At 33.9% G+C, this 24,458-nt stretch overlaps 2 protein-coding genes across 4 annotated transcripts; one reads left to right on the plus strand and one right to left on the minus strand.

Annotated features, from left to right (window-relative positions):
• The first annotated feature begins 11,465 nt into the window (after window positions 1-11,465).
• LOC120088063 (Putative methyltransferase family protein) lies at window positions 11,466-18,412 on the plus strand. Of its 3 annotated transcripts, none has more exons than XM_039045101.2 (8): window positions 11,466-11,707; window positions 11,790-11,857; window positions 13,941-14,060; window positions 15,842-15,915; window positions 16,016-16,073; window positions 16,142-16,243; window positions 17,129-17,240; window positions 18,050-18,412. In XM_039045101.2, exons 1-8 carry the CDS (start codon window positions 11,643-11,645, stop codon window positions 18,168-18,170), a joined length of 720 nt encoding a protein of 239 aa, XP_038901029.1. In that variant the 5' UTR covers window positions 11,466-11,642; the 3' UTR covers window positions 18,171-18,412. The 3 variants fall into 3 exon arrangements, with proteins under 3 accessions (XP_038901029.1, XP_090161641.1, XP_090161642.1); XM_090305515.1 differs by having other exon boundaries at window positions 16,151-16,243; XM_090305516.1 differs by lacking the exon at window positions 13,941-14,060.
• A 1,163-nt stretch (window positions 18,413-19,575) lies between these two features.
• Window positions 19,576-24,191, minus strand: LOC120089147 (MutS2). The gene is made up of 6 exons (XM_039046561.2): window positions 23,680-24,191; window positions 22,941-23,046; window positions 22,401-22,453; window positions 21,409-21,540; window positions 20,543-20,615; window positions 19,576-19,951 (listed from the first exon to the last, which is right to left on the minus strand). Exons 1-6 carry the CDS (start codon window positions 24,124-24,126, stop codon window positions 19,857-19,859), a joined length of 906 nt encoding a protein of 301 aa, XP_038902489.1. The 5' UTR covers window positions 24,127-24,191; the 3' UTR covers window positions 19,576-19,856.
• Window positions 24,192-24,458: the final 267 nt, after the last annotated feature.

Here is a 24,458-nt window from a genome sequence, read left to right on the forward strand (position 1 = left end):
GTTACAAAGAAAGTAAAGATGTTAAGCAAAGAAGATGGAGATGGAGTCGAAGAAATAGAGAAATGCGTTGAAAACAAATTGTATTAATTCCTTAATTCCAAAATGTCATACAATACAATATGAGAAAAGAAAGGAAAAGGAAATGACCGACTGGGAGCAAAGATTTGCTCCCAGCGGATGTGCGTCAAGGCTACCGGTGGTGCCATGGATGGGCGAACGAGCTGACTATCTCGAGATCTAGCTTTGGTCGAAGGCTCTAGTCGTCACTCGGAATGAATGAATGAGGTGAAGAAATCTCAGCTATCTTCTCACGCGTTTGTCTGGATCGCGGGGAAAATCCCTGGATCACAAGGATCCTCCCCGGATAACTTGAATTTCATCTCGTCCGCTTCTATTTATAGAGCTTGAGTCGCCGACAACATTAATTGGACTACTCTGAGTCAAACGTTCGGCGCGTTAGTCCTTTCTGAACCTCTGCTACTAACGGCATGGTAAGTGAAATGTCAACATCATCTTTTGGTTTTTCTTGAGGTAGATGCATTGATGCGTTTATTCCACCAACCTTGCGTTGATCCCATTAGAATGCATTGTCACGTAGCCGCAATCATTCAATGGCTGCATTCGCTTAACACCGCAACTCTACATGATGACCACAATCGTTTGACGAGCGCAACTCCCATGTGATGGACGCATACGGATGATTACCGCAACATCCATGCATTGATCGATGCATTTGCCTTTGTGATGGAGTGTTTCTCCGCATGCGGTCATCTATGCGGTGGTCCAATTTTTGCGTTTGCGTTCATTTCCTGCATTTGCTACAAAAATAGAACATTGAACGCATAATTAACGCAAAATAACGGGTTGGCTGAGATTCGACATGCTGATTGACGCAAGCTCATTTTCTCGTGAATTCCTCTCATGATTGCTGCATATTCTACCTAACAACCTTCATGATTCTAAGTAAAAAGTCTAAGATGACATGCATTTCTGCATGTCATCAATTAGATTCATATAATTAAATCTAATATAGATTTAATTTATATTAAATACCATAATTGATTGAGAAAAATCAAACTATAAATTATATTGTACTTGATACAATATAAAACTATAGGTTATATGTTATATTCGATATAACATATAGTTTAATATATAATATTTAATTGAGGAGGGAATTACTCCCTCCTCCTATTTTATCTCATTCAATCGTGTGGAATGATGAGAAGTTACACGTTGATTTTTTTTTTTTCTTCCTGGCTTCTTACACAGAAAGGTCTTTGGGTTATTCTTTGAAGTGTTTCAAAATCATAGCAAAGCCCACATCTTTGCTAATGTTCAACTACTAAGGAGAATACAGGGGATTACCTCTTAGTGGTGGCCATTTTGGGTTACTGTACTTATTTGTAATCAATTGAAGAGTTCATGACTAGATCGAGAAAAAATTCGTGAAGTTTTTGGCTTCAAGGGTAAGTGTGACCAACCCTAATTTCCTTCAATGTTTATTTATAAAGCATACTATGAAATCTCTGTGATATTCATTATTTAGTTCACAATATTTTAATTCTTTGTAAAATTGAAATTAGGACACGATCTTGCTTCTACATCAGACCTCGTAGTCCTTCAATTTCAATAAGTGTTATTGTTTGTGTTGTATTCTATTTGTATTAATAACCCTAAATCCAATAAACTAACATCCTAGGCTATTTTATGAGTCTTGAACTGTATGTGGAGACATACATGGATCAATGTTCAAGATACAACCTAAAGGGTCTATAGTATAAGGATAAAGTTGGGTACCTTATCCTGGTGACACTATGGATACGACCCACTTTATATTTAATACAAACACAATGATCTGACGCATTCAGGTGTAGGCGACATGGATTGGAGATATTCTATGCAATGAATTTGCATAAGACTGGACCGAGAAATAGTGACCACTAGATGTAATATTGTTGACTATTTAGGTTTCTATTTAATATAATGACCTAGGCAACTCAGTCTTAATCTTAAGTATATTGTGAACTTTTGTTCACAAGAGATTGTACTTTGACTTGTATGGGTGAGAGTGGCCAGTTTGCTGACTTAATAAGCCTACCATTTTTGGGACAAGATCGAGCAGGGAGCTGGGAATATAATGATACAAGATGGATTTCACTCCTTCTCCACTTTAAGGTAAGTAGATGAATGTTCTCTTAAGTGGTGTTACCGATACTTAAACAAAGAACCTATCCTCTCATTGGCCCAAAAGGGGTCTCTGTTTAATGGTTTGACAATAAACAGGTTGTTCATTAGAAGAGCATTGGTACTTAAGGATATAGAGGTAACCTAGGGGTAAAATAGTAATTTGAACCAATTGATGTTACGAGCAGTCATGAAGGATTAACTTGTTGTTATTAGTCTATATCCGTGGACACATAAATATATCTGCAGTGAGAAGAATGTAGTTACGCGTCTTTAGTGGAGTGTACCCACAATTAACGAATATTGATTAATTTTGTTAATGAGTTTGGTCAATTAATCTCATACGCTGGAGCTTCTGATTTGCAGGTCTATGAGGTTTCCTTCTTATCTCGTAAAGGGAATTGAGGTAACTATGCCATGAATTGAATTTGAAATGTTCAAGTTCGTTTAGGAAAATAATATAATGTAAAATGATACATTATAATATAAATTTATATTTGATTTAAACTTTATAATATAAATTTAATCTTGGATATGATTCAAAATTAATGTATGGGAGAATTAAATATTTAAAGGAGTTCAAATATTAATTTAATGTGAATTGGATTCATATTAAAACTATAGGTTAAAAATTAATGTATATTTGATGCATATTAAAATTAAGGTTATGAAAGAAATATAGTTTAAATTAAATATTTGATATTTAATTTGGTAATTATTTAATTGGTGAATTGAATAATTATTTAATTTAATTGATTGAATAAAAATTATAGGTTATATGATAGATATTTCATTTAATATTATTTAAATGAAATCGTTAATTAATTTAGATTTAATTAATTATTAATTTAATTGATTTAATTAATTAAATTGACTAGATAACTCTCATGTAGGGGAGTTATTTGAAATGTGGTTGATCCCACGTTGCTCACTCTCACCTCGTTGTTGATTAAAAAAAGCACTATTTTTTTTATTTTTTTTTATCACAGAAGAGGTATAGTTTTTCATAGGAAAATTATGAATTCTTGCTCTCAATTTTTCTTTCACCTTCTTCATTCCTAATTTCAATTGGTTCCCACAAACCAAAAGCCTAGAAGATTTTTCAGAGACTAGGAAGGTAACCATCGTGGTGGTGTTGATTTTGTCGTTTCATCTGAGTCGTCGAAATAAGTAATGCTCTCCATCCTTCCTGAATTCTCTAATTGCAGGCTTAACTTAGGTTATTTTTACATTAGGCATTTTTTTATTGGTCTCTGTAATTTTCTGGAATTATCTGGTGTATGGGTATTCCAAAAAACTCAAATTAATAAAGAGTTAAGTTCTATATTTTTCGCTATAATTAGGGATTTCATCCCTACACCCATGACTCAAGCTCTAATACCACTTATACGAGATATAACTAAATGAAGAATAAAGTAAATTATATCTCAAATTCGCACTTCACAAGTTAGAGCTAAATAAGTAATTGATCATAAAATAGCAAATAAGCAAGATAAGGGAAAAAGAGAATGACATCCAAAAATATATATTGGTTCATCTCAAACTCAGTCTTCGACAACTGTAGGTTCTATTATGATAGAGATTACAAAAAAAAATCAAACTTGCTAACTAATCTCTCCCCAAAAAGTCCAACACAAATTATTTGAATCCAATTATCACAACTCAATAACTTGAAATAAATAATAAGAGAAACCTTCAACCCAAGAAATAACATGCTTTGACTTTTAATTATGGATATGTTTTCTTTAATCATGTTCGTTGTTTGAATAATGTTCTAGCACATTCTTTGGCTTCCAAAGTATTGGAAGAGCGAGCTTCTTTTACTCTATTCTCATTTTCTCTGTGGTTTGGATAACTTGTTTCTCTCGATGTAATTTTTGTAGTGAGCACTCAGCCTTCTAGTTTCCTAAATTTTGAATGTTTGTCTTTAATAGAATTACATACATGTAAATTACTAACACCAAAGCTAGGTGACAAGTGTATTTTGCCTTTATATACACACACTTATTTTAATTTTATGACTTTTTTAAATAATTTATCTCCAACCCCAAAAAACAATTTTTTAAGCAGTTTAGAAATACATTTTTCATAAGATAAATTAAAAATGAGTTGCTAATCTTAATTCAATATATGAAAATAAATTTTCACGTAGAACATTTAACTTGTTCGATTTAAGTAAATGAGGTGAGTAATCGAACCTATCTGACCAAAATGTGAATTGAATTCACTATTTAATAAGGGTCATTTGAGTTGAAGAAAATTATAACTCGGATAATTGCATTAGATAAAGTGTTTCAACCCAATCCACAAACACTCCTACCATGTGATAATATTTTCTTTGAAAGCAACAAATGTAAGTGAAAGTGATAGAGTGAGCATGAGCAAGTGAGAGAGAAAGAATCCTAACATGGAAGAAAATTATTATATTGAATTAGTTGAATGGGAGGCAAGCATTATGAAGTAACTGGAGAAAAAATTATATTTTTTTAATTATAATTATATTTTTTATTTTTTATTTTTTATTTTTTATTTTTTATTTTTTATTTTCAAGCAATAATTAGGAGCAGCATGCACTACTCCATTTTTATCAAATCGGGGTTTTACTAGAAAACCACTTACGAACATAGTAGGAGTACCATTAAGCAAACATTCCCAGCATATAGTGCAATGTGTATTCAAATTTTCATATGAAAAGGGCCAATCGAAGAACCAAAAGAGATGCTGGTATAATATGGGGTCTCCCCCTCCAGTGGGATCAGAAACGGTTGTATTAAGTTTCGATCGGTTATATAACGTCATTCATAATTGAGACTTTCATTTCACTAGGATGACCATAGATAACATGACCTTAATCATGAGTGAGTTGTAAACGTCTGCCTATGAGGACGGTCCTTTGATTTGTATGGGTGAGAATGGCCAGATCGCCGACTCAACAAGCCTATCATTTTGGGGATTCGTCTGATTGGGGAGTTGGGAACTCAGTTACACAAGATGGAATTCATTCCTTCCACGAAGCAGGGGTAAGTAGATAAATTGCTCCCTTAAGGGTTGATTCCGGGTCTTGAACAATGTGGCGCCACACCCTCTCTTGGCCCGAGAGGGGTTTAGTCATAGTGGGACTATGATCTATTGTTCATTAGAGGGATCAGTGGTACTTAAGAAGTTAGGTATAACTACAGGGACAAAATGGTAATTTAGCCCAGCTGTACTTACGAGTAATTTGTGAAGGGTCATCGTATGGTTGATTGATTATATCCAATAGACACAGAAATATATCTATAGTGAGAAGAGTACAGTTGTGGTCTTTAGTGGAGTGTTCGACAGTTAATGTATGGTGGATAATGTGATTAAAGAGTTTAATCAGTTATTCGCATACCGTTGGAGCTTCAAGCTGTAGCTCCATAAGGTTCCCTTGGTAGCTCAATGGATTTAAGTTGAGAATCAATTTTTAGGTTAATTTGAAATATTCAAATTAATAATAGGGAATTTAATTATATATGATATAATTAAATTAATTCAATTATATATGATATAATTAATGTAATATATTTGATACATTATTGTATGTTTGTATGATTCAAATATATTTTCTATGAATAAGATTCATAGTTATTAAATTTAATATAAATATAATTTATCTTAAATGCCATAAAATAGAGAAAAAGAACTATGGTTTATATATTGTATATGATGCAATATTAAAACTATAGGTTATAAATATATGATAAGTTAGTTATCATATTTATTTATAATTTATTAACTATTTGATAATTATCCATTTTTCTCTCTAACCACCCTTAGTGGGAAGTTATTTGGTTTTATGGCAAATGTGGGATAAATGAAAATATATTTTTTTTAAAATTATTCCAACAGACAAGTATTCACGTTTGAAAGTCTTTCTACACGATTCTTGAGAGACTAAACGATTGAGTAAGAAAGTCTATGCGATAGACTTGATCGCCTACACGATAGCTTCGTTGCTTTCTCGATCGTCTTCCTCCTCCAATCTCCAAACTTCCCTCTAACCAAAATTAGCCAGAGTTCACCACTCCTAGATTCTCACACTGAGAATACCAAGGTCACTAAGTGGTAGTGTCCTTTTTAGTTCGAGTTTACTCTTTGCTATTTACTGTTGTTTGATGAGAGTTCATAACTTGTTTGACGCATTCGTGAACGAGTATGATCGAGGGATTAACTTGAAGAACGGTACTTCAAAGGTATAATCTCTAAACTTTTTTTTTTATTATTTTGAAAGCATGCTCTAATTTAGTTTTATGCATAATCTGTTCTTGTTGACTGTAAATGTATGTGTTCAATCGAAATGGGATTTGGACAATCCGCTTCCGCTCAAAGGTTCTTTATAAAAAGAGTTCCTTAAAGTAATAGCCCCTGCCAGTATCAGAAGTGATAATAAAAGTAGGAATGTTGTCATTAGAATGGACCACACAAAGAGGGGTGATCTATGCATGGTCATTCTAGGTCTAGCATGTTGGAAATAGTCGTTATAAAATTGATAAAATATAAAACTTAATAATCTCGTTAGAACTTAATAATCTCGGAATCCTTTCCTATTATTTTAGAGACTAACATGAACATTTACCCATAATCCATTGAAGTAGCACTAGTAGCGAAGGTATAGGTTCCTTCAGCGCAAGAAAGGAAGTTAACATTGTTGACCCAGATTGAAGCAAAGACAAGTAGAAGGCAAGAGGAATGGTAATAATAGCCCTTAGAGTATTAGCTCCTCTGGATCGGCTAGCGGGAAATGTCTTAGCACCTCACTCAGAAAACAAACCATAACCACAGATGGCTTATTTCCCGGAGACATAGTTAGACCAACTTTTGCTTCCCCTAAGTACTTTAGTATAAAAGGTGTACTATAAGAAAGCATATTTATTTCTGGTATACAAAGAAAACCAATTTGAGAGAAGAGAATCAACTAGGGAGAGGTGTCATTTTCAGCCAACTATTTTCCTTTTCATATTTTGCAAGAGTCCAAGTCAGATGGGGCACCAAAGATTTTTTGTTATATCTAGGTCTTATATGGTTTTGGTTACATCTAGGATAATCAACTCAAACAATGTTGGATGATTGTGTGGTTGGTACATCACACCATTTACATAAGTTCCCTATAATTTATGTATAAGTCCTTCGTACTTTGCAAATCATCAAGTCGTGTTTAAGTAGGTTGGGCTAGGTTTGGCTATTGACGGAACCTATAAAGTGGAGGTCTAACTATAGGCTGAGTTAGGGGCCTATGCATGACCCTTAATCTACAACTAAGGCTGCAAAAGGTGGCAGGTGTACAGTATTCATAATGGCCTCTACCCCCTTAGTTACCTTTGTCATTATGAGATGGGTTTTGCACATTCTGAGGATTAGGTCTCTTAGGTTCTCTTTGGGTGTTAACAGTAGTAATGTTTGTGTTGACAAGATTCAAAAGGTTTTTGGAAGTAGTGTTTTGGCTAAGGTTGGGGAGTTTGCAACCTTTAAAAGTCTTCAGTCCAAGCTTGACATTAAGATTTTCCTGTTTATGGGCTACTAACAACTCATTCTGACAACTTTAGACCAAATTAACCTCTTTTAATTACAAAATTGATAAGGCAGGTTGGTTGGGAAGGGGTTATTAATGGAGAAAAGAATAAATTGCTAAGAGATAGGTTCGACTATTTGGTCAAGATGAATGAGTGGTCGTGCAACATGCTCTTAAGGAGATTAACCTTGAGAGTTAGTCCAGTCAGAAAGGGGAGGGCCTACTATCTATAATATATTTCGGAAGTTTGAACACCATCCCATTTCAACTATGGTTGGCAAAATTCCCCTCGAGGACCCGCCCCGATCGAAGCGGGGAATCTCTAGTTTGTCCGAGGATGGGGTCAAATCGAAAAAAAATTTCGGAGCCCCATCCGGGGATAGGGACGGTATCCCCGCCCCAACCCCACCCCCATTAATACCCAACCCCCGATTTGATATATTTATATTTTTATAAATATATATTTATAATATATAAAATAATTTTTATATATATGTATTTATAATGTATAGTGTTGGATTGGAGCCCAATATTAAATATCCAAATTCTAACTCAAAGCCCAAGAAGCCAAGCCCAAACTTAAAAAACTTAAATAAAATCAAATTTTAATTTTAAAAAATGGGGAATCCCGCAGGGAACTAGTAGAGGATTCCCCGCAGGGAAACGGGGAATGAAGCCCCAAGGAGACCCCATTTTTCTGATGGGGAATCCCTACCCCCGCCCCCGCCAAAGCAGGGATGGGGGAGAATTTCCCCCCCCAGGGCTAGGGACGGGGGATGCCCCCCGCCCCGCCCCGACCCTATTGCCAACCATAATTTCATCCAAAAAGGCAACCCTGTCAAAAGGTATTTAACCTTCCTTCCTTATGAGTGGAAATTCAATTCCGTTTTATCTTTTTTGCATAAATACCACAGGTAATATATATTATAATCCCATGCAACCCACTTTTGTTACATACTAAAAAAATAAAAACAACTCAACTTTTTTAAGAAAGATCTTTGCCACATGGAAAATTTTAATCGGGCAACTATATGACATGCACAAACAAAGGGAGTATGGTATTAGAGTTAAAGAATAAGCAGCAGAAGTATCAAGGATCCATAAACATTCTAATTCACTAATTTTGGCAAAAACTAAAGCATGTTGTTCATAAAAATAGGTTTTCAGAACATACTTTTGAAGAACTCTTCAAGAAAATCGTTTGTTCAGTTGTTGTTTTCACTTGATATCAACGTGAACCACCTCAAAGCCTTCCCTACTATGCTCTTGGAGCTTTAGGCAGAGTTATGGGACTCAAGAACAGCTTGAAGATGTGAAGAAACAGGGAAAGCTCACAGCAGCAAATTTAAGAAGACAGTTTCTCTTCTCCTCGATTTTTCTCTCCGAATTCTATATATCACTCTTCTCCAACAACTCCAATCTTCTTTATATATTGAGATGAACATGCAAAGAGATGGAGTGCATGTCTTGCAACTCATGCTTGGAGAATCAAAATAGAGAAGATCATGGTTTACGTGTCAGCATAAAGATGATGATAATGGAGAAAAACCTTTTTCCACTTTGTGCCATGCAAAACGAATTTCCATTTTATTTTTAAAACAAAAAATGACTTTTAAATCATTTTCATTCAAAAATTGATTTTATTAAATTAATTTCATAAATTAATTTAATATCAAATATTAAATTAATTTTTGCACAATAATCATATTTATATATTTAAATCATATTTAAATATTTATTCTCTTGTTCTGTTTAATTTGAACGTTTCAAATTAATTTCTCAAGCTACCCTAAAGCGTACCCATTTACAAGCTAGTAGGGGACCTCGTGGACCTACAGATCATGGGCTCCAACGATCCGAGATTAATCGACTAAACTCATTAGACCGATCTAACCCCCATTCATTAACTAATAGGTGATTCCACTAAAACCCATAGCTGAACTCCCTTCACTATAGATATATTATGTTCACTCGATATAACCATGATTAGTAAGTTAACCCTTCACAGGTTGCTCGTAATAACGGCTAGGTCGAATCTCTGTTTTACCCCCATAATTACCTCTTGTTCCTTAAGTTTCACTGATCCCCTAATGAACAATTAATTTGTGATCCAATCAACAAATCGAATCCCTCTCAGGCCAATGAAAGAGTGAGGCCTCTTGTTCAAGATCCATAATCAACACTTGAATGGAACAATCTCTTTACTAACCCTAATCGGGTAGGAGTGAATGCCCTCTTGCACCCTATGTTCCCAACTATTCATCTGGTCTTATCCCCAAAATGGTAAGCTTATTGAGCAGAGGCAATTGGTTTACTCTCATCGTTTGCATATCAAAGGATAATCCTGAACAAACAGGAGTTCATAGTTAGCTCAGGATTAAGGTTAAGTTACCTAGGTCATCGCTTTGAAATCGTCAGTCTTAAACAGTAAACAACGTTATAAAGTAAGAGTGACAGATTTTATGGTCCGATCTTGCACAAAACTCATTTGCACAGGACACCCCCACTCCTCATGTCTCAATATGCATGAATTAGGATCACTTCGTATGTAGCACTTTACAACACTTTGTAACAACTACAGAGTAGGCCACGTCCAATAGTGTTACCAGAATAAGGTACCCAACCTTATTCATATACTATAGATCATTTTGGCCATTTACTCGAATCTGATCCACTTATATGTCTCTACATAAAATTCAAGTACTCATATAATAGTCAAGGGACTTAGGTTTATTAGATTTCTAAAAAAAACAATATATTCAACAACAATTTTATCGAATTCTCATAATAAGTTCTAATGTTTACAAACCACGAGTTTTAGAACATAAAACCCAACATATGGTACACAAGAGTACTAGAAATTTTTACAAATAGGTACATCACATGTGACACCTAATTATTTTTCTTTTCAAAGTCGATACTTATGGTTATTCATATGAAAATCTCATATATTTCACACTCATTAAAAAATCGAGAAATTTTATAATATGGCAGTTAATTATTTGTCGAGAAAATAGAATTTAAGAATGATACGAGGCTGCAATTTTTTTTAGTACAAATAGGAGTAGGGGATACGAATCACATGCTTCGTGGTTTAACTCACTTGTATGCCAAATTGAGCTATGCTCCTTTTAGTGAGGCCACAAAATAGAGAAAATTGCCGTTTTTTAAAAACAATATTAACCGAGATGTCATGGATGAGTGAAACTACAAGTTTACTATTTTTTTCCTTTTTCCTTCTTCTTCTCAAGTGCAACCACAACTTCTCTAGCGGACCAACTTCAGCGAAACTTTTTTTTATTATTTTTTTCATCTTTTCCTTTTCTTATTCTTCTCCTTCGACAGACCAAGTATAATGAATTTTCTTTTTCTCTTTCATCTTCCTCCTGAAGCGACCAACTTTGACAAAACAAGAATACGAAAAAACGAAAGAGTGAGAAAGAACGAGAGTGTAAGCAAGAGAGCGAAAGCGAGAGAGAAGAGTGATCTGTGAGTGGGGAAAGGAAGAGAGCAAGAGAGAAGAGAGTGATCTATGAGTGGAGAAAAAAAGAGAAAGTGGAAGTGAGATGAGTTTTTCTGCGTACACGAATTCATTTCAATAATTTCATCAAATTTGTCGTCAATAAATGATTAAAAGAAAATCTAAATTTCAAAATGGGCAGAAATTTTCTCTCCATAATTTGGTCATTCTTACGAAAATCTCCACAAAATAAATTAATAATATTATTTGATTATTTACAAAATTACGAATGGGAGCATTGATAGTACGCAATATAGGAAATGTTTCCTTCGAAGTCGGGTTCTATTCTCTCACTGAACAGAGCCGGACATTTTTGTGCGGTGGAGCTTAACCCAACTCAAGAGCTGCGGTGCGGAGTCATAGACCTTCCGATCGTCAAAACTCTTGCAAAGACAGCGATAGATGGAGAGAGAAGAGGAAGAAGACGACATAGTTTGTTTAGATCCCTCATTCTTTGTGAACAACGAGTAATTCTCTCTTTATCAATTCATTTTTCTTTTTTGTTTCTTTCTTCGAGAATCTTATGGTATCTGGTATACGAATGTGCAGCTATCAGCTCACCACGTTTACATTCGGGTCCCATGAGATTGAACTCCTCTGCCTTCAGTCTGCTTCCAGTGAGTTTGCCTTTTCAACTTCTGGATTTTAGGGAATATGTTCCGTTTTTCGTGATTGCTTCGTTAAATTATTATTTACTAAGTTTTTTTTTTTCTCGGATTACTTAAGGATTTTCCAAGCATATTCTTGTTGGATTCACTTCCCTATACATTTCCACACCACCTTGTTAGTTTGGATGACGCCAAATGAAACGACATGCATGATTTGCTTTATGCTAATCGGATAAGTTTACGGATGTTATTATTCGCTTCTGAATTTGGATGATATTAACAACTTTAATTGTAGGAAACTATCAAGTGATTGTTGGCACCAAGATGCCTATCTCCGTTCCCAAATGCATCAAATTACGACGATCACTTCTTAAGAGTGATCAATGTTATTATCTCGATTTTTTTTCCTTCTTCTTCCTTTTTTTTTTTTTTTGGGAAGTGTTAGGGTTTCAACTTATTGAAATGATAAAATTTATAGACGTTACCATAAAAATATGGTAACTGTGAAAGTTAATGTTGGATATTTGAAAAATTAGATTAGGATAGAGTTGAGTTTCAGGGCCTATATTACATATTTGAAATATTTGAAAAATCAGGTTATATTCTTGGATTGGCCTTGCCAATGCTATCTGTTGTTAATGCTAATTGGGGAGTACTTTATTATTTTCATAGACAGGGTTTGGAAGGAATCTTTGTTTCAAAGTTTTGTCTTCTAAAATCCAACCCTTCTCCTAACTTTTCTCTCCGTCACACCTTGGAACACATTGATGGGAGAAAGATATTTGAAATGTCGTATCACAATTTTAACATTCATATAATAAATAAATAGAATATCAATGTTTACTAAGGGTGATCATCAGTTAGTTGGCATCAGTTTTGAAGAGCTTGCATATGCCAACTGACCAACCACATCGGTTGTCTGTCAGTTTTGGTCGATTTTGGAAATCTGGTGAACTGAACAAAAAAAGAGTACTGAATGGAGATTAAAAGAAGAAAGGAGAATAGAATAAAGAAGAGAGAAAGAGGCAGGAGAAGGATAGAGAGAGAAATGGAGAAAGAAGGAAACAAGTATGAAAAAAAAATTGGAAGAAACATAAAAATAAAAATATTTTTTTTAAAAAAAAACAATAAAAATACCTTGGGAAGTCCATCATCAATCAATGATCTTTCAAGGAAAGTTGTTGTAGCGCTACACGCGCAAGCAACATCCAGTACTCTCTCTCTCTATATATATATATATACTTATACATAGTTATTTGAGCCTCTATTAGGTTTGTCGACCGAGTGACTGGTTGGTTTTATTGCATGTAAAATTGACCTGTCCGATTACACCTGTAGGCCAACCTTCTAAAGTTGGTTCAGTTGGTTGGTTCAGTTGGTTGGCTCAGTTTTTTGCTTTTTTATGCTCATCCCCTAGTGTTGCCATTTATATTGATTATTGTAACTCATATGTGCCATTACGTATTGGAAGACCTATTCAGTATGCATTGACGTCAAGATGTAATGTTAGTGATCTGGATAATTTTGTTAAATGCATTAGCTTTTATGTACTTAATATAGATCATAGATACATTTGTCCATCTTATAAAAAATTGAACCGTTAAAGAAATTGCCATGCTCACCAAATAACTTTTTGTTTTGTGAAACAGAAGGTTCTCTTAAGTATTGTTCTTTTAAAGAACATAAATTATTATGTCGCATGTATTAGTTGGACAATAAAATCCTTTGTGATTTCAAAGTTATCGATGATGTTAAAAAATATAGTCTATCATTCCATATTTGCTCCAGTGTGGCCCCCAAATGTCTTGGATTGGTTTCTGTGATATGTTTCTTGAATTTCTCAGTGTCTTTCGACCTTTAAAGATTTGATGTTTCGACGATCTTAAAACTTGAGGTTAAAATTGATATATTCTCCTGGCTTTTAGATTTAAACATCAGCTGCTAGAAGATGAAGCGGTATACATCATGCATGCTATATTAATGTTGAAATTTATTTTCGATGAAATATTCTGATCCTTTTTTCCTCCAATATGAGCACATCAAGTTATAGGACTTGTTGGAAATGTTGCTGAACTAACAATTCTTGAAACAGCTGATTTTGATTTAACGGGGCAATTAGTGTGGCCCGGTGCCTTGCTGATGAACAATTATCTTTCCGGACATTCTCACCTGCTTCAAGGATGTTCTATCATTGAATTAGGATCTGGTGTTGGTATGTACTTGATTGAATTTGATTTCTTCCCCTTGTGACTTCTGTAGCAGAGATACTTCGCATAGTTTGCACATGTAAATCACAGAGTGACATGTTTAGTACGGTTATACTCACTGGATGGCATACTTATAAGTGAGAAGCAGAGAGAGAATAGAAATTAAAGAATTCGCTTTTACAGCATGGGGTATTTTTTTCTTTTTAAAGGAAACAAGTCTCTTTATTCATTAAGAAAATGAAGTGAGACTAATCCTCAAATTACAAGGCAGTCATAAGGATCAGCAGGTGCACCCGGGCATCTCAACTAAGTTGACACCCCCTTAGCACCCCTCATCACATCCTAACACTAGAAAAGCCTTTAAATTAAGCATTACAAAGGGATAAGCAGCATGGGGTATTTGAGGGTGCATACATTAGTATTTTATGTTTAGACAAAGGTTCAGGCGATACAAAGGGAAATCATTGAGAAAGAACTATAAAAAACTGGGGGCTCTAACGGAAGTTCAAGATATGCTACAGAAATTGGTCCACGATACTTCAAAACCAGAACACAAGAAGAAACTAGCTTGAATTTATTTTAGAACATCAAACTTCAGACTCCTAGGAGACAAAAACAACTGTTCATTGATACTACGAAAAGTACTAAATAGGTGGAAGCTCCTAAACTAGAGTAAATTATGGAAACTCAGTCCAATTGGTAATGATAAAAAATTCCAAGTACAAAAGAAAATAAGAAAGAGGGTGAAAAGTACACTTAGAAGAGCCAATGACTTCTCAATGTCCAATGAATTCTCCCAATTTAGTTACATAAGAAGTTCTATAACTTCCCATCTCACTGGACCACGTTTTCAAATGGCCAGCTTGGCCGTACATCGAACTTCTGTCTTGTTCTCAAAATATTTCTCAATGCAGACTATTGGACATAAACAAAAGAATGACTCGATAAACTTTCCTTCCATTCCTTTATACTGCTATATATTGCACGTGGTGAACAACCTAGACGCAATATAATACTAAAAAAATGTAAACATGAAGAAGAGGACTTTGTTCTTGGGTTATATCAAGCAACTTAAAAATGTGCATGAAGCACGTGCTTCTAAGGACGTGGCATCTTGTTTTGTAAGGCTCAGAGACGAATACATTCAAAATTAAGAATTTTCTTCAAGTATCATTCCCATTCTTCAAAGTAATGTTAGGTATGTTTATAATTTTTTCCGGTGGAAAAAGAAAAATCAATCTACATATTGTTTGGGTGTAATTCTGTTTTATAGAAATGTATCAGTGAGGAACTCTGTAATATTTATATATTGCCATGCAGTTATTTGTATTTCTACTGTTTGTGGCCTGTGATTTTCGTATTTTCTTTTGGACACTTGAAGTTTTCTCTTAAAATTAAGGATGACTTGGGAACAACTCAACTCAAAACACCATCCAAATAATTTTTCTGTATAAGAAACAGACGTTTGTGTCAAAAAACAGAGAACAATGTTTTATTGGCATTCTAAAAAAAAACACTTTGATTTTAATGTGAAATGAGATTGACTTTTCTATACAATACACGTTTCATTCAAAAAATAAAATGAAGGTGGCTAAAGCTGATGGAAGTCGGGGTTTGTGAATACCTCATGGGGGAACAAATCCTGGTAAAATCATATTACTAAAGAGACTATTCATGCTACTCCATGAAGATGAAACAAAAGCATCAGTTTTCTATTGTATTGCTATTTTCCATATAGTGCCCACTGATGAAATTCTGCTATGGCATGGGCGAGTCTTAAATACAGGTATCACTGGAATACTTTGCAGCAAATTTTGCCACAAAGTGGTGTTGACAGACCATAATGAGGAAGTTCTAAAGGCGAGGTCATTAGACTAATCTCAATAAAATTAAAGTTATTTAAATAACTAGAGGTTATTCTTTTTTGTTGTTTGATGACCTCGTATATATTATGTCACAGATCCTGAAGAAAAACATACAGCTTCATGCATCTCCTGAATCCCTTGGGAATTCTGCTGGTGAGAGAAACAAGATGGAAAATAAGTTACTTGTTTCTGGATATGCTGATATTTACAATTCTATGCAGGACTAGCAGCTGAGAAGCTTGAATGGGGAAATTCTGATCAGATAACCCAAGTTATAGACAAGTATTCTGGTGGATTTGATCTAATTCTTGGTGCTGATATCTATATCCTTCTACTTCCTTCATTTTGCTCGAGAAATGTTGAATTGACAAATCAGTTTTGGTGATAAACAGTGGAGATATAGAATGAGCCCAAAGTCCTAAAACTCGTCAAAAATTCCTGCCTTTGCTAATTGGTAAAATGTAAAATGTGAGTGCATAACCGTGTTTTCATATCGTAACCTCCTAGGAAGTATCAATACTGATAGGGTATGATGGATTGTTCATCTTCATTTTTCCCTCTTTAAATGATTGGTTATTCTTAGAAACGAACAAAATGCTTCTATCACTTAATCAGACTTCTTATGTAAGTCACGAGTCGAGGTAATTCACTCGATTAGTTAAAAATATATCACATTTTAAATCGTATGTGGAAAATGCCCGCCACATTTGGTCAATAATTGGTTTGGCATATGAGGGAGGGAAAGACTTTGAAAGGCAGGATTGGTGGTTTTCTTTTTTTAGGTATTCTCCTTCAATTTTAATTTCTTTACTTATTTTTCAATCCTTTCACATATAGTAGCTTTTCTTTCCTTCATTTTCTATATTTCTATTAAAGATTTTTATCAGGTTGAGAATTTCCATGCAGATATAGAATAGCAGGAGAAATGAAAGTAAAACTCTAACTGGTTGGTTTCAATAATTTTCTTATACTTTTTCTCTAAGTTATACCATCTACCAAATAGAAAGAATGTCAGAAGAAGCATCTTTGGTTTTGTTTCTAGCCTAACATGTTTTTAACTTTACAAAATTTTAACTAAGAGCGAAAGAAGAGGTTAACACTTCCTCGCATGGTTTTAGGAATGAAACAACGAGCATGAATGTATGTTATAGCTTGTTTGTACAGGAAATGTTACATTTTCGTCTCTAAAGAACCTTGACAATTATTAAGCTTTCAACAATCAAGTGTACCCTTGCTATTCAAAACGGCCGAACGGCTCCTCCAAGTACGAGGAAGAGGAAAATGCAAATTCATTCTAGCATACGTATCCCGAGCTAAGAGGTGAGTAGCTCTTTGGCTTTCTGCTATTATTATTTTTCCAACATCTGAAGAAACCTCTCAACTTTTACTTTGTTGATATTATGTTCCTTTACCATTTTAGTGAATAATCTCTCTGCATCTATATAATAATTGTCTGCTTTGTGATAAAGATCACAATATAGATTGATATGGATTTCCAGAAGGTTCTCTAGAAAGCAAGAATTTGAGAAATTTTAGTCAAGGACCATTGGATGTCATTGTCCAAAGTAGACATCTAAATTTAGCTTAAGCTTCATACTCCTTTTCTCTTCTGCTCCATCGTATTTCTTCTTATCTTCCTGGTTTTATGTTTGAAAATGAGCACTTTTTATTTTTGTGACTTTTACACCTGTTTGATAACTATTTAGTTTTCGAAAATTAAGCCTATTTTCTCTCAATTTTTACAATGGTTTGCATATTTCTTAAGTAAAAGAGTTCAATTTTTAGCCAAATTCCAAATTCCAAATTCCAAAAATAAGTTTTTAAAAGTTACTTTTTTTTTTTTTTTTAATTTTCAAAACTTGGCTTAGTGTTTGAAAATATTGGTAAAAAGTAGACTAGAAAGCAATAAGTTTCAAGGTGAAATTGGTGTTTGTGAGCTTAATTTTCAAAAACTAAAAACCAAAATCCAAAAGGACTGTTTTCACCTTTTTCCAAACCATGTATCATTGGTATTCCATCGATTTCGAGTGATGTTTCTTTATTGATACAGTCGATAAGAGGAAACTACTTTCATAAATGAATGTTTGTTTTATTTACTAAAGTTTGTTTTTTATGCATTTCCTTTGTAGCATGGATGTACTGATACTTGATGAAGCTTCTCGGCATGGGATGCAAATGACTGAAGTAGCTGGAACACGATCTGTGGTTGGGAATCTTCAAGGAGTCATCTACGAAATTACACTCAAATAGAAGCTTTGGGCCTACTAGGAAGATTTTTTTACTTGCAAAGAACCATTTTGGAAGGGATGGGATATTGACCCAAAATTATTTGACTTGATTTGTTTATCTTTATCGTTCAAGGCTGGATGGCACAAATTTTATTGGAAGATATCAGCCAATGAAGGAGTTGAGGAAGGTAAATTTGATGTTACCTACAATTCCTTGTCAAAATTCACCCTCTAATTTAGTAGCTCTCTTTGATTCTTGTCCAACCTTTTGATTTCTGCATAAGTGATTAGATGTACCCCACAGGCTAGATTTATCTGATCCATATCAATTTCAAGATCTTAACCACCCTGGAGTATTGGACACAAACTTAGGGATCTATTAGTTACAAAAGTTATTAGTCTTTTTTTTAAAAAAAAAAAAAAAAAAAAAAAAAGAAAAAAAATCAGGTACATGTTGGACACACAATATTTATAAACTTATCAGATATTTAAAAATAAAATCCTGAATAGACAAATTTGAAATTTTAGAAACTAAATTGGTAATAGAACATTTTTTTATTCAACTTTATTATATTCTTGTAATTTAAAGTGTTAAAGAGGTAATATGAATTAGATGTAAAGATATAACGAAGTTCTGTTTCTGTTCTCTTGTTAAAAAAAATGGACTTGTTCTATTTCTTATTCTCGTTTAAAGAGTCGAGGAAAATAATAGTTTTTTTTAGAGTTAAACTTTCTACATGATTCAGTAGCATTTCGTAGAAGGGAGTTTTTCCCTATTTGTTGATATTTTACTCTTGGGCCTTGTTTACCCCTAACAAAAACGTAACAAATTAATGATAATGTGAAAATAGGCTCTATTTAATTACTTTTGGTGTTTGTGTTTTGCATCCGTACTGATATATAGATCCACTTGCAAATCTATAAACAAAAAATGCAAATTGATTGACAATCAGAGCGTGTTCAATTCAATTGTATCTGAGAATTATGTTGTATCATTATCGTTATTGTTATGGTTATTGTAACGATTAGCATTGTTGCTGTTTTTGAGAAAAAATTATGAATTTTGACATACTTAAATGTGACAAAATTCATAATTCTAAACAAGTACGATAAAAAACAATTCAATTACATTTATGATTTAGATTCATTATAATTGGTTGTACCAATTTTCATTATGGTTTGATAAAAGTGACCTAGATTCCTTCTCAAAGCTGCTGAAGTTAAAAACTCAATCTGTGACAGTTGTCTGATAAGATTGGTTCTGTTCTATTTAAGCATGGAAATTTAGTTCAATTTTACCTATATTCAGTTTGGTAGACACAAGTACAACCAAGTTTTTCTTTCTCAAGATAGATCTATAATGACTGTTTTACACCGTTAATTTGGTTGATTCAATCAAATATTAACTCGAAAAAGAAACAAAAGGATTTAATGGTGAACAATAGAGTGCAGGATAGTTCTCTCCTTAAAGAATATAGTTAAATTATGTCAATCTCTGTAATCATATTAAGAGTCTACAACAATTTTTTGGTTACTGAGGTACTGCTAACTAAGCAAAATGAATGGTTAACCTTAATCAAATAATCTAAAGCAAATAATCTCATCAAATGGGGAATGCACTCAGATCCATTATTTGCAGTCATTCCATTCAATGCCAAACTTGAACCTGAATTCATGGGAAGAGGAAAGCCAGGACTATCTGCCATTTCTACGATGCTACCGAATCCTCTAAGACGGACGGTGTTTCCAAATTCAAGTTCAAGCCTTTTCCATAAGCAGCAATGAGTAAAGCCTCAGCCCTCCCTGCAAATGCGAGAAAAACCATAAGAGGGTCCTGACCAAGATGTTAGAGGTTTCTTCTGCAAGGTGAAAATATTTAAGGGGTCCATGAAATAATAATTTTCATCATATTGCCCCGAACTCTGTTTTTCCTGTTCATGACACAATGACATGGAGATACAAATGTTGGAGTCCCCAGCAATCAGAAATTTCCAAAAAGGAATTTCATTACTTGGGCAGAATAACTTCAGAACACCTCTGCTGAAGGTAGGAATAAATCATAAAACGAAAAACGTTAACAAAATAAGTGTTGATTTACTTATAGCTTCGACATTGCCCTCATTCTAACTTAGTAGAGATGAGTTCAAAGGTCAAGACTTCCATATTTGAAATGTCAATGTGAGCATAACTCAATTGACATAGAATTTAACTATCCATTTCGAGGTCAGATGTTCGACTTGCCTATCGCACATTTTGTCCAAAAAAAAAAAAAAAAAAAAAAAAGTCAAAGTTGTGAATGATTAATGAGGTATGATATCAGAGTTCTCGTCCAAATATTAAAGTTGGAAAGTAATAACTCTTGAAACATGCAGCGTACAGTACATAATAAGATACCGTGATCTTTTTTCCTTTTCAGAAGAGGGCTTAGAGACGGAAATAATTCAGATGCAATCCTCCGGCTGTCATCCTACAAAGTAAATATCCAAAATAAAATAAAATAAAATTAGGAAAGAAAACTTCTGGATAATAAAATATACAATAAAGCATATAATAATTGCAGAAAGCAGGACCTGCCAACGAATATAACTGACTTTTAGCATTTACTAGGACAAATAGCGGAACTAATTCTCGAAACCAATAAAAGTAAATAATTTCAACGTGTGAAATTACATAAAATGTAATCAGTAGTGAATAAAAGGCTAATTCGTTACTATCAAATATAATAAAGTAATATAGATTACAGTCCTCAAGAGGGAATAAAGTGAGCAAAAAAAGTTGATTAAAAAAATTAAAGCATAAAGTTCAAGTTAAGTTGATATCCTTTAACTTCTAGTATCAATTCATCACTTTCATAAACATTTTATTCCAAGAAAAGTTGGTATACTAGAAGAGGTTACAATTAAATGAACAAGGCATGCTCTGTGACCGTTTGTTCCATTTGGTAGAGGTGGTAAGAGTATAATTCTTCACATATCAGCAAAAGTCAAGTTTTAAAAACTAAACAGAAACATGGGATGATTGTGAAAGAGCATACAAATTGTAAGATCATTAAATTAAATCAGAAATTTAACCACTATTACATGTTCTGCAACTAACTTTTTACATATTAGTAATGGTGCAATGAAGATTAAGAGATCGATTATACAATATAAGTAAATGGCTACTTAGCTTGCCCTTGATTGTGTTTAATTGTGAAGTGTTTGATCTATATGAGAATGAGATGACTAGCTAGACTAATGTCGATAATTGGATGAACTGACCTTAGAAGTATCCTTTCCCGAGAGCTCAAATTTGTTTTTCCACGCAAGAGATGGCACAGGAACAACAGAAAACCCCAACCCAACTAATACGCCAATCCACAATCCATAACCAAATCCTCCACTCCACCACCCCTTCACAGAAAAAAATGGAATTAGGAAAGAAAAAAAGCTCCAACTAATTATATTCCTTCTTTTAATGAAGCCAAACTAAAACTTTCGCCTTAAAAGTGTTAGACATCTCAAATGGAAAAAATGCATTATAATTAGGGTTGTTATCAAAAATGAAAAAATGAACCAAAATATTTACAAATATAGCAAAATTTCACTGTCTATCTGCGATAGACCGCGACAGACAACTACTAGTGTCTATGTCATGATAGACACAGATAGTAATCTATCGCAGCCTATCCCAGTTTATTGCAGATAGACGGTGATATTTTGCTATTATTTGTAAATATTTTCGGCCGTTGTTATTTAAAATAATTTCCCTTATAATTATATTTTTTTAAAAATATTAAAAATAAGGAAATAGATACAACACAAGATGAGTAAGGATCACACGGGTGCAAAAAAAAAAAAAAGATAAGATAAGATAAAATAAAATAACTGAGTTTCAGCTCAACCAACCCTCTAAAATAAGAAAAAGATGGAAAAAGATGTCATAGAAGCTCAAAAAGAAATAGAGAAAAACAGGCACACACACAAAGTAACTCCTGTGCATCATTTTCCTTTTTTTATCCCTTAAAGAAACTGGGCTTTCCGTGAGAGAAGATCCATGACAATTCTCTTGGTCCTCTTCTTCCAAATACGTCAGACCACTTATCAGTCTGGATGTTTGATTATAGTGAATAAATTTGACCATATGGAAAAAAAAATAAAAGAATGATTAGTCCAGAAAAACAGGATAAAGAGACTGGCAATTTTATAGAGGATTGTGTCTTCTTAGCACAAGATCTAGGTTCCACCAAGTCCTATTACAATCAATCACATACCTGTTTTCCATCCTGTGGAAATGGGATTGACTGCTCCAGATATGCCATAGTTCCTAAAGTTAGGGATCACCAACTCATTAAAAACAGAATCACGTCTGTTAAATGAAATAAAATAAAATAAAATAAAATAAAATAAAAAATAGAAGTATGCATCAAAATAAGGAGACCCCAGAAGCAATGTGAAGAAGAGAACAAGGATATTGATATATTTTCCTACTAAACAAACATAAAAGAAGAAGTGTGAAACTAAAGACCCTCAGGTGAAGAAGTGCAATTCATTAAGTACAGCATTTCCTTTTGCTTTATGGAAACTCTTTGTAAATCTTCGCTGGGGAAAGAGAGATCAAAGAACATACCCAATTTCTCTACTTAACTTATTTTGGCTATTAACACCCAAATATTCATTTTGATTTCATCGTAGTCGTCCTACCCAGAAACATTAATGTCAATTGAGAACTAAAAAAAAAACACCCAATTCCAGTATGACATACAGTATGCAAAAATATTCAGAGGCAATAACCTACAGAAATACAATCTTACCAATGGGAGCATTAAAGCTGTGAAGAAGTTGGACAATTGACTTAGCATCTAACCGTTTCCGTCTCCTTCTACCAACTAGTACTTGCAGGTGAGGAGAATCATACACCTAACAAATAAAAAAACATAAAAGGTTAAAAAGAAATTAAATTAATTTAAAAGGAAAAAAATGGGAAGAAAAGGAAGGGGGAAAACTGTATGGACCTCGAGTAAATATGGTCATGAAAAAGAGAAACACATGGAGACATCTGCAAAGCCACTACTCCTCAATAGTTTAACTATAAGAGTTGATAAATCTTTGATGTATGTAATACAGTTAGATTTTACATTCCATAAGCACTTAGTCTTACATTTGATGAACAAGCATTTCCCACACCCGCGAGGCTTAAATACAGAGGAACAATATAGTTATGCACTAATAGTACTATCCCCTGAGTATTGAGAGGAGGAAAAAAACTTCAACCATGCTTGCAGCTAAGTAAATTATGAATATGATTTTTATTATTATTATTATTATTTCTAATCTTTCACCTGCGTACTATTTTTCATCCCTCCATCATTATGGCTAAAGCAGCCAAGTATACATAACCAATTGCCAAACATGAACAAAGCAACAACGATAAGCCGAGAAATCCACATAAGAATAAACATATACCACTGGAATCCCTAGCCTCAAACAAATTTGAGGAATGTGTAAAACAAATACCTAAAGTAAACAAAACGAGATAACGAAACCAATTACCTGAGCCGAAGAAATCGATTCGTCGGTTCTCAAAAGCGCCACAGCACCAGAAACATCAGGATCGACGCCAATAACACAGTCCGAGGCCGGATTTAGGTCTCCTGGGCTAGCATTGGCGGAGTAATCGTAACCTAGAGGAAAAGGACACGAAAGAGAAGCCAACCAGTTGTCCTTGAGTTGAGTGTGGGCGATCTTCAATTTAGCTCCGCCGCTGCTCTTTTTCCGGACCGAAGAAGAAGTTCTTGTAGGAATTTCTGGAGAACGAAGGGAAGAAGAAGAAGAAGAAGAAGAAGAAGGAGAAGAAGAAGAAGTACAGAGAACTCTGAAGTGGTGAAGTTCGGGTCTGAGCTTGGAAGAAAGGGAGTTCATGGTAGAGTTGGACTGAGCTTGCAGTGGATGCGCACAGAATGGAAGGGATTCCATCAATTCAACAAACTTCAGTTCCATTCCTCGACGAGACACATGGGTATTTATACGTACAAAAATAGTTCGCCTACTAAATTGTAATAGATAATTCGAAGAGCTCGCATGTTTCTTTCCCCTCAAATTGTTTCTACCCAATTTTATTTTATCGTCAATTTTCTATAAAATTTAATTTTGATGTTTTCAAATAAAAATGTCATAACAAATCAAGTTAAGACTGACGATCTTCAATTTATCCCAAATATATATATATATAATGAAGAGGTTAGAAGAAAAGTTAAAACAATAACAACAAAAGTAAAATTTATTATTATTATTATTATTATTATTATTATTATTATTATTATTATTTTACA

Source organism: Benincasa hispida, chromosome 10, assembly GCF_027475165.1.
Source record: "Benincasa hispida cultivar pf3 chromosome 10, pf3_genome.v1.1, whole genome shotgun sequence".
NCBI lineage: Eukaryota > Viridiplantae > Streptophyta > Magnoliopsida > Cucurbitales > Cucurbitaceae > Benincasa > Benincasa hispida.